The sequence below is a fragment of the Euprymna scolopes genome, chromosome 41 (genome assembly GCF_053919585.1).
Source record: "Euprymna scolopes isolate OS-2025 chromosome 41, ASM5391958v1, whole genome shotgun sequence".
Lineage (NCBI taxonomy): Eukaryota > Metazoa > Mollusca > Cephalopoda > Sepiida > Sepiolidae > Euprymna > Euprymna scolopes.
The window spans coordinates 49,376,460-49,387,896 of NC_136522.1; the positions used below are offsets into that span (position 1 = coordinate 49,376,460).

Below are 11,437 nucleotides of genomic sequence, written 5' to 3' on the forward strand. Positions count from 1 at the left end.
TTGTATCACAACTCATCAATGCCGCTTAACTAGCATCTCTCCCAAGCCAAGGATTGAACCTAGAACAGTCGTGTTGACAGTCGGCAGTTCTCCCACTCGATCGTGGAATCGACGCCCGTAAATAACTCGTCGGAATGTCTATTTAAATAGACATATATATATATATATATATATATACATATATATATATATATATATATATATATATATATATATATATATATATATATACACACACACACTAGCAGGGAGACTCGAAGTTGCCCGGGAGTTAATGAGGATCGACGGATGTCCCACATGTCCAATACTTTTATTGTCATCGATATCGGTGAAATCGCCATTTTTTCCCATCAAATAAATTGATTGCCTACTCTAGTCAGGGACCCACCATTGTGCACCGAGAGGAAGCTTTACCTGCCTCCCTGTAGTGACTTAGTTCACAACACGTTGTAGTTTACATTGCACTGAAGAGAACCTATCGTTAATTTCATAAAATTATTCGTATATGATAGCTTGAATTAAACTTTAAAATGTAAAATTAAGTACAATGGTTCAGTTATACTCTAAACAGAAACATTCATTTCGAACGCATCCCTGTCATATCAAAGAACCTACTGCTGATTTTACAGGCTGGTCCCTTCTGCTTGTGTGTTGATAAACCTATCAAATGCACTTATCATGTTAGGCTGTATAAGAGTGTTAACTTTGGTCAAAATCGGACTGTTCCTTCTTTAATCGGATTTATTCGATTATTGATTTTCGATACTTATCGAAGGCATTCCAATAGAAAACCTATTTAAAACACATCTCTAGACACATAAAGTACATTTTTGTGAAAAAAAAAAACAGCCTAGTTGTTTCGGGGTCTATATGGAACGAACTCTCATACAGAGATACACAGACAAAGTGCTTTATGTATATATTATAGTATTATAGACAAGGTCTATACGAGCAAGGAGTATTGCAGTTATGAAAAGCTCAATTGGCGATGTTACCTAGAGCTATGTATAGAAAAGGTGAGGGGTTAATAATTGTGAAATTATCAAGTTTACATAGGGGGAAAATATAACAAAACCCATTTTTTTCATGTTCGATCATTTCGGAGACGATATCAATTTATTCGATATTTACAAATAAAAATAAACGCATCGAGAAATAATATATTTCCGGATATCGTCTACTCATCAAAATAAAAGGTGAGTGGGTGGGATATATATATATATATATATATATATATATATATATATATATATATATATATATATATATATACATATATATATATATATATATATATAAATAATCACTTACCTTTTAGTCATTAAACTGCGCAAGGTGTAAAAATGTTTCCAGCTTTCGCGGCCTCCTCGTAAAAACGTGTTCACCTCGGCCATAACAACCCGCCAACTGAATGCGAAAAATAAGTTGGGAGAGTTATAACCTTTTCCAGCAGGTTAATAAAACCGTTCGAATTGGAGAGCCGAAGTATGGAAGACCAGAAATGACACAATTTACAAACGCTGTCTTTATTTACCTGCCTTCCCACTGCGGCAGATATCGACATAGCAAACCATTTTACGGTATCATATGTTAAAGCTATACTTGCGTTTACATGCTGTCGGCAATGACGACGTTTACCCATAATGACATGTGCTCTGATGAACTCATATCACTTGTGCTCCCCTCGGCGTACAATCCCCTGACTAGCCCATCGAGTAGTAAAATCCTATCCCATCAATGCTGAGGTCAGTTGATGCCGGAAAGTCTTCTACTCTAATGGTTTCTTCCCTCGAACTGTTAACCTTATGCATTCGCTCCCTGTTTCTAGTTTACCTGACTGTATTAACGTGCTGAAGTTTAAATGTTAGGCGGACAGGCATCTCGTTGCTACACTCCCCACAGTTCCTTGTTAGATACGATCCCAAATAGTAACCCCCTACGCTTCAAGTTTAAAAAAATAAATAAAAATTTTAAGAATTAAACTAATGAAAAAGAGTAGGAAAGGTGTTGAATGAACAAAGGAATCACTACTTACCAAGGCCCGGAGGCCACTCGAGGATAAGGGTTAATGACTGTACAGTGGTCAACGGGAACATGTCAGTCATCGTTAGTAGTGGAAAGTTGGTAAATTGGATTACTTAAGAGGATAGCTCAACAAGAATTTGCTTACGTTGGACTTGAAGACAACCATATTGTAGTCAGTTGAAAAGCAGGAAAACGGAAGACAATTCCGCAGGCGTAGAGTTTTAAGAAAGATGCTTTGTTCGTGGAATCTATAAAGAGTGGGCGACATTATTGACAGTGGTTTCAGGTAGACGAGTATTTTTTGTGAAAGTCAGATCAAGGGGCGACAATAGATTGGAGCTCAGACGAGCACTTGCCATAAAAATAACGATAAAGCAGAAATAGATTCGGGACATGTCTTCTGTGGGAAAGATGTTGCAGGGAAGAGAAAAGGGCATCCCCCCACCAAGCTACGAAGTCTATTTTTAACTTTGTCAAGGAAGGATAAGCTGCTTCTAGCAGCACCTACCCAGATGTGACAACAGTACTCCATCGTTGGACGCACTTAGCTCTTATACACGTAGAGAATTGCATCAGCAGTGAGATATCTACTGGGGTCGTAGAACGATCTCACGATTTTCCCAGCAGCACTGGCAACAGATTTGATGTACGTATTCCATCTCAGATCAGGAGTAAAGGTCAAGCCCAGAAGTTTGTCAAAACATGGAGCCTCTTCAAGATGAGAGTCATTCATTTCAATTGATGCCAGACGGGGACCAGAGCATTGATTATTGAAAGATAGAAATTTGGTTTTATATGCATTGAAATTAACCAGCCATCTATTTCCCTATTGCACCATGTGCTCAAGATTAGAGGAGAGAGAGAATCAGAGAGAACATGGTTGTTTACGGCCTTTGAAGTGTTGCCATAGATAGTAGTGTTGTCAGTATAAATGTCTACAAATGATCTTAGAGTAGCAAATGGGAAAAAGTTATTGCACGTTGATTTGAAATTAGTGCTTTATGAAAAATTGATATTTGAATGTGGTTAAATTTGTGCTGATTTTTGCGTTAAATATAAATCCGTATTCTTTACTGTGCATCGAACGGATACCATAATACTTACTTCACTACACATTATTAAAGTTCAAACAAAACTTTAGTCAGATCGACTCAGTAGTTTCCTATAAAGATTATCGAGTAAATGTGGTATTGATGTGATGAATCCCTATTCAATCCTATTAATCTCTAACTGTGCATCGAACGGATACCATAATACTTACTTCGTTACACCTTATTATAAGAAAGATCCACACAAAATTTCACTCAGATCGATTCAGTAGTTTCCAATAAAATTTTTTAGCGTAAATGTGATATTGTTGTGACTAATCCCTATTTTATCCCTATTAATCCCTAACAGTGTAACGAACGGCAGCAGCTTCTAGAGTAAATGTGGTATTCTGGTTACCATCGTATCGTATGGATCAGGCGATTTTATTATTGGCATCAGTTTCCCCGACATGTTTCTAGTTAGAATTCTTTTAGAAAGACATCGACCATCAAAAGGAACCATGTGAAGATTGCCGACATCCTAAGTGAAAGTGATTTTTTTGTGGTATAAGAACTGGATTTGAACTTGGAACACCCAGGTCTTCACTCCACATTGTTAACCACTTGGCCACCGTCCCCTTCCGGCGTTGTGGTGAATCATCCCTTATACGATTAATAAATCCCCAACTATTCATTGAACGGATGCCATAATACTTATTCGGCTGCATCTTGTAATAAGACCTGAACTACTTTGTTTGGTGATAGGTCGAGAACATCACCAACACGACCTCCAACAACACCAAAGCCAGCCTGATCGCCGCCATCCGCCGAGTAGTCACCGAGCTTCCGTCGGTGCTTATGGAAAATGCATGCTCCCTGTTCCGGACTCGTATCGAGGCGGTGATTGAGGCTGAATGCGGCTACACTGAATAGATGTCAGCTCTACTGCATAGTCAAGTTACTGGAGTTGATTTTATTCAATAAAAGTTTTAAAATAAAGTTGTGTTGTTTTTTTTAGGGCGACACTTTTATCGTTCCACTCTGTACATAAACTGTCGAGACTTCTTTGTCATCGGTTGGCGTCAGCTAATCTCGATACGCTCCGAACCACGACCTGCCTTCAGCTGTGTCTGACTAGACTTTTACTATAGCTACCCGAGAAGAGTAAACGAAGTGGAATGATTGTCGACTGAAACATGATAAAGATAACGATATTGATCAATGGCGGTTTTCAACAAGTATTAGCATTGGCACCCAGCGTTGTCCGGGACTGAATAAAAATCAACCAATATTTCACACTCCCAAATTTTTAATGTCATCGAAATCGGCGAAATTGCCCATTTTTCAATCAAATCGATTGGTTGCCTGCTCTAGTTGGGAGAAAGCTTCAAATATCTCCGGGCAGTGCCTTAGTCCGCAATAGTCTACATTGCACTGTAGAGAATCTACTGTTGATTTTCGGAAGTTATTTTTATATATGAGTGAGCGCGATATCCAGAATACCGAATTACTTTAACCTTGTACCCGATCATGACTGAGGGATTGTGAATTTTAAAAGAAGGCTTCGACAGAAATATTGATGAGTTCGATAAGATATACCCGAAGACGATCGAGGGTTACATCAGTGGGAATCTAAGGATAACACCCAAGATGAGAATAGTAGTCCGAAGAATTCAGATGATACAAAAACATCGCCAGAGAAATAGAGACAGAATCCTAGCCATGCTACTATATTTTTAGTTTGTTATTAGCAGGGAGACTGGACGTTGCCCGGGATTGAATGATGATCAACAAATATTTCACACTCTCATATTTTTATTGCCATCGATATCGGTGAAATCACCCATTTTACAACCAAATCGATTGATTGTCTGCTCTAGTTGGGGACCCATCGCGGTGCATCGGGAGAAAGCTTCACATGGATCCCAACAGTGAATTAGTCCACAATACATTGTCGTCTACATTTCATCGCGTCAATTTTATTCGTCTTGAGTTAAAGATCAAAAGTCAGTGGACGATCTAACAATACAGACCGATAGCTACACGTAGAAGAAAGCGACGATGCTTAAAACGAAGACTAGACCGCTTGTATTTACTATAATATTTTATTTAATAGAATTGTTCTTGATCGCTCGCTAGTGATACAAGTGCAACGGGTTAGGGTTTGTTGAAACGCACAGGCACACGTGTGTGAAGACATTATATGCTTTCATGCGCTTTGCATGTTCTACCATTTGTTTAACGTTGTCGGAAAAAATGAGAAATAAAATGGTTAGAAGAATGATTAATTATGTAGAATAAATTATAACAAATTATGTAGAATAAACCATAACAAATTCCATTCCTACATTCAATAACAACTTTATCGATTCCTTCGTTAGTAGCTTGTTTTTGTTTTTGTTTTTTTACAAAGGAATCGCCACTTATCAAGAATTTAAAAACTAACTGGCAAATATAACAGGTGCACCAAGTGCAAATGATATTCAAACAATTACACTTAGTGAGGGGGTCGCAATCTAAAAAGGATCTCTCGGTTAGAATATATGACATAGTAGTTAAATGTTTGGCCACGACCTACATATATTTTTTTTTCCACAAAGGAGTCACCACTTATCAAGGGCTGGGAGCCACTCGAGGATAAGGATTAATGAGTATACGTTAATCTATGGGACAATATTGTAATAATCGTTAATAGTAGAAATTGGGTAAATTGGATTACTTGAGGGGGCGGCTCATCAAGAACTTGTTTACATTGGACTTGAAGACGACCATATTGCTGTCCGCTGGAAAGCAGAAAAACGGAAGAGAATTCCACGGGCGTGCAGTTTTAAGAAAAAAGATTTGTTAAGTTTAAGTTTAGGCACATATTAAGAGTGGAGGAAATTATTGGTAGTGATTTCAGATAGACGAATGTTTTTCGTGAAAGTTTGGCTGGAGGAGACCATAGATTGGAGCTCAGACGAGCATGTGCCATGAAAATTACGATAAAACAAAGACAGGCTCGCAGCGTCTTTTCTGTGGAAAAGAGGTTGCAGGGAAGAGAAAATGGCATCCTCGACTGGTTTCGAAGTCTAATGAATTAACGTATATGGATGTACCTATTTACTATGCCTCCCCACGGGACAGAGTTAGACACCAGGGTCGTTTTTTTAACGTGGAGAAAAGGTACAAAAATAAAAATTGTCTCAGTCGTGAAGGATTTCTCCTCCACCGAAAGAGAACAAGAAAATGAAGTGCAGCATCTGAAGAACAGATGGTATTTATTTGCTCCCCCACCGAGCAAATTAGGCACAAGGCCGATTTTTAAAGTGAGGAGTGAAGGGGAAATGGGGACCAACTCCCCGGGGATTAGGGGAGCTGGATAGTGACAATTGGTATGAAGGGTTGCCCCTACATTGACCAAGGTCTTATATGTGGGGTCGCCCCCACATATGGTCTTTGCTTGAAGCATCTGCAGAACAGATGGTGTTTATTTGCTCCCCCACCGAGCAAATTAGGCACAAGGCCGATTTTTAATGTGAGGAGTGAAGGGAGGGGGAAGGGAAAAAGGGGACCAGCTCCCGAGAGGTGGGAAATGGGAGCTGGTTAATGGTCAGGCATGTGGGGTTACCCCCACATCTGGTCTTTGCTAGTCATAGCTAGTCATAGCTAGTCATAGCTTGCAGTATCTGCCGGAACAGATGGTATTTATTTGCTCCCCCACTGAGCAAATTAGGCACAAGGCCGTTTTTAATGTGAGGTAAAAACCAGCTCCCCTAAAAGTAGGCAAAAAGGGGGCACTCTGGTTACCAAAAATAATAATTGTCCCAGTATAGAGGGTTTCCCCTCCATTGACTGGTACAAATTATCTTAAGTGCAGTATCTGCCGGAACAGATGGTATTTATTTGCTCCCCCACTGAGCAAATTAGGCACAAGGCCGTTTTTAATGTGAGGTAAAAACCAGCTCCCCTAAAAGTAGGCAAAAAGGGGGCACTCTGGTTACCAAAAATAATAATTGTCCCAGTATAGAGGGTTTCCCCTCCATTGACTGGTACAAATTATCTTAAGTGCAGTATCTGCCGGAACAGATGGTATTTATTTGCTCCCCCACTGAGCAAATTAGGCACAAGGCCGTTTTTAATGTGAGGTAAAAACCAGCTCCCCTAAAAGTAGGCAAAAAGGGGGCACTCTGGTTACCAAAAATAATAATTGTCCCAGTATAGAGGGTTTCCCCTCCATTGACTGGTACAAATTATCTTAAGTGCAGCATCTGAAGAACAGATACTACACTTTGATCTGGACCAAAAGGCCAAATGGATGTAGATGAAAGATTAGACAGACCTGTTGAAAAAGAGTTCGTGGATGAGTGTTAAAGTTAGTAGTAGAAGCGTGAGTTCATGTATGGACGGCGACAAAAGATTAGAGAGTTCTGTGAGAGAAGACGAGTTCATATATGTGTGATTGAAGTTATTGTTTGGTGGTAGTCTTAGTCTTAGTCGACCCCCGGACCCAAAGCCCGGGTGAATTCTGTTGCATCCCAGGAGAGAAGTTGGGAACATGTCCGAGTCCTGTGAAGAGTGTTGAGTAGGAACGGAAGAGAGAGAGAGAGAGAGAGAGAGAGAGAGAGAGAGAGAGAGAGAGAGAGGAGAGAGCTGCCGTGGTTTAATGTTTATGCACATCGTCACGTGTTCAGCTCGCCCGAGAGATGGAATCTGATTGGGCAAGCTAGAAGAGATGTTGATTGCTACAACAAAGCAAAACTGAGTTTACAAAGCAAAGATATTCAAAATCGAATGCCACAAACATTCGCTTTTTCTGCTACATTTACATTTATCGTTATTTCCATGGCAAGTTCTCGTCTGAGCTCCAATCTCTCGTCCCTCCTCGCCGATCTTTCACGAGAAACACCCGTCTGGCTGCAACTACTGTCAATAATTTTCCCTACTCTTTATCTGTGCCTAAATCCAAACGTAGATTCCCTGAGCAGAGCTTCTGTCTCAGAAACGCACGACTGTGGAACTCTCTTCCGTTCGCCTGTTTCCCACCTGACTACAACTTGATTGTCTTCAAATCCAACATAAAAAAAATCCTGACAAACCGCCCCCTTAAGTAAGACACTTTATCAAATCTCCAATACTAATGATTACTACAATACTATCTCATTGATTACTGTACACGCAATAATCCTTATCCCTGAGTGGCCTCCGGGCCTTGATAAGTGGTGACCCTCCCCTCGTAAAAAAAATTTTTTACAAACTTTTCCTTAATGTTTCTTAAGCATACAAGTTTGTCGAAAAAGTACCTAAATTTTTTATTTATTTATTAGGTCTGAAAATATTTATTGCACCTATCAGTACGAAAGCCGTTAACTTTGCTTGGCAAATGGCAATAAAATAATACTCCTTGCTATAAAATATACGAGATTTTTATAACACGGTTTTTAGTAATGATTTCTTTTTTTTATAGCCAACTGAGTATTCGATACATACAATCAAGCCAGTCAGTTTCTTGAATTGAAAACAAAAAAAAAAAAGCATGATATTTTACAACTTTATTCATGATTAGCCAATCGTTTATATAAATCTGTTCGTCAGTCGGAGTTTTTACCCCGGCACCAAAATCAAGAGAGTCCCGACCATCCTTGCAATGACTCTTTCGTTGTTTATTACGTCATGTGCAGATATAAGAAGTCCACCATTCAAGGCCTCGCCTTCTCTCTTTGAGAAAGAGTTAGTTTATTGCTAATCGCCTGAACCTACTGGGGAATGTCAACGGGGCTGCCCAGGCACGTTTTACTGGCCAGTGCTTCCCTAGGAGCGTTGACATTTTAAATCCCACTTTTCGATTCTTGTGTCATATTTATCGCGTTAGGAGATGAATAAGTCCTCAGTCTGTCTTCGGCGTACAAAAACAGTATCAGAAATTTCGTGAAAATAGTGAATAATTCCACCCCATCTTTCCAAGCTTATAACTCCTCGAAAAATGTAATTCAAGCCCTATTTTTTTTTTCAATTAAAGGAGCAAGGACCAAGGTTTCATTTAAAAAAAAAACTCCAAAAAACAATGTGTTTTAAAAAAAAAAAAAAAAAAGGTTTTAAACTTCGGACTTTACAGGTAAATTTCTAAAAAACGGGTTTTTTTTTTATTTTAAATTTGAATATATTATTTATTGACCTTTTCTCTTCAATTTGTGATATATAAAACTATTCAACATAAATTAATTATTTACTTTTTAATAGACATTTCAAAATGAGAGGCGTGAATTATTCGACCCCCTGTCTTTCCAAGCTTATAACTCCTCGAAAAATGTAATTCAAGCCCTAATATTTTTTTCAATTAAAGGAGCAAGGACCAAGGTTTCATTAAAAAAACAAAAACAAAAAAAAACAATGTGTTTTTTTTTTTAAAAAAGGTTTTAAACTTCGGACTTTACAGGTAAATTTCTAAAAAACGGGTTTTTCTTTTTGTTTTAAATTTGAATATATTATTTATTAACCTTTTCTCTTCAATTTGTGATATATAAAACTATTCAACATAAATTAATTATTTACTTTTTAAGAGAAACTTGAAAATGGGGGGGCGTGAATTAAAAAAAAAACGTTTGTCTAAAATATTATATTCGGTTTATTGGAAAGAACATAACATTTCACATTGAGCCTGAAAATATCGTAAAAATAGAATCAATAGAAAAATTTTGATAGATTTTTAAAGTTTAAAAATTGAAAAATATTGAGTTCGGAAAATTCATTACTGTTTAAAAAAAAAAAAATTCTATTACTTTTAAAACAACTGTAATAGTTTATTTTGGAAGTATAATCCATAAAGAAAATAAATAACCCACTTTTAACAGAGAAATTACGAGATTTTTATATTTTATTCGCAGTTTTGTGTTAGGGGTGTCAAAAATCCCTACAAAAATTCTGATACTGCTACGAAAACACTAATTAGAAAATTACATAATTATCGAAATTGTGAGAGAACGTTTTCGCTATACAGTCATTAATGAAACAGAAATCTTTTGAATTAGTGATTGATTTTCAGCGGTGTTTAACTTTGAATTGAAACCGCAAACTTAAAAAAAAATAAACGTATTGCTAGAAAAAATATTTTTATAACATGATATTTATAATTAATCTTTTTTTTATAACAATTAAGTATCGAATACATAAAATTAAGTCAGCTGGATTATCGAATTTAAACCTAAATAGCATTGTATCTCACAAATCACAAATTTGTTCATGATTAGCCAGTCATTTATAAAAAATTTCAGCCTGTGTTCGTCGCATCGTGGTGACTGAATTGCAAAGTGATTCCTAAACACTAAGAAACAAATGACCTTAATTTCTTTCTCCGCTTCATTGTAATTTACTTTCTTTCTCACCTCTCAAGATACCAAGCTGATATGGACGTGTGACTGTGAACTCAAAAATATTTCCACCCAATGGAAATACCCCCTTAAAAAGTAACACGTATATGAGAAAGTAATAAGCTAGAGGAAAATTGGAAGCTCCTATAAGACGAGGAGACAAGCAGCCGAAATTATTCATTCTCCACAAGAAGACCGAACGAAGCGGAATCCAAGAAGGTCACGCAACACTAAACCACAACCTTTGGTCGGAATGGCAAGGCGAAAGAACGCAGCGACTGACGTAACACGATTTTCGCCAGTTGTGAACACCTACACATACACTACATGGGCAACGGTAACGCACACACATACAAAATGCCACACTGCCTAATACTCAAATACGCACTTATTCATACAATTAACATTTTGATTTGCGACTACTATTCACTCAACTCTTTATCTAAACACGTGTTCAACTATTGACATTTTTATTATTATTTTTATTATTTTATATTTGTTTTCTTGTATAGAAATGTTTTATTATAAAATTACGTATTTCTCCAATTTGTTTTTATACAAAACTTTGTTTATATTATAGGTAACACTTGACATCTGGTGACCCTTCTATTATTTCAATGTATCATTGTATTATGACTTTCTGTTATATATATATATATATATATATATATATATATATATATATATATATTTGTAGACATACATACATATATATAGACATGTATACATATAAATACATATATATATACACATATATATGCACATGTATTTATATACATATATACATACATGTAAATATATACATACATATATACATTTATATATAAATATATGCATATATATATACTTATATAATACATATACACATATATGATGATTGCAACGTCTTGTCAGGCACTGAAATATACATATACACATATATGATGATTGCCACTCCTTCAGGCACTGAAAGTCCATGAGCCGAAAATGACTTTAGTCCTGCCGGCAAATTTCACACGCTCAAGCAGACATGACACTGAAGACGGTCACTAGTATATA

General features: G+C 37.0%; 1 protein-coding gene across 1 annotated transcript in view; it reads right to left on the reverse strand.

The window, feature by feature from the left end:
- LOC145266519 (galactosylceramide sulfotransferase-like) overlaps positions 1–1,407 on the reverse strand; it is a 33,917-nt gene extending 32,510 nt beyond the window's left edge. The window contains exon 1 of the mRNA XM_080122272.1: positions 1,312–1,407. Within this exon, the coding sequence (XP_079978398.1) occupies positions 1,312–1,394 (83 nt within the window). The 5' untranslated portion in view covers positions 1,395–1,407. The remainder of the gene's footprint in view (positions 1–1,311) is intronic.
- Positions 1,408–11,437: the final 10,030 nt, after the last annotated feature.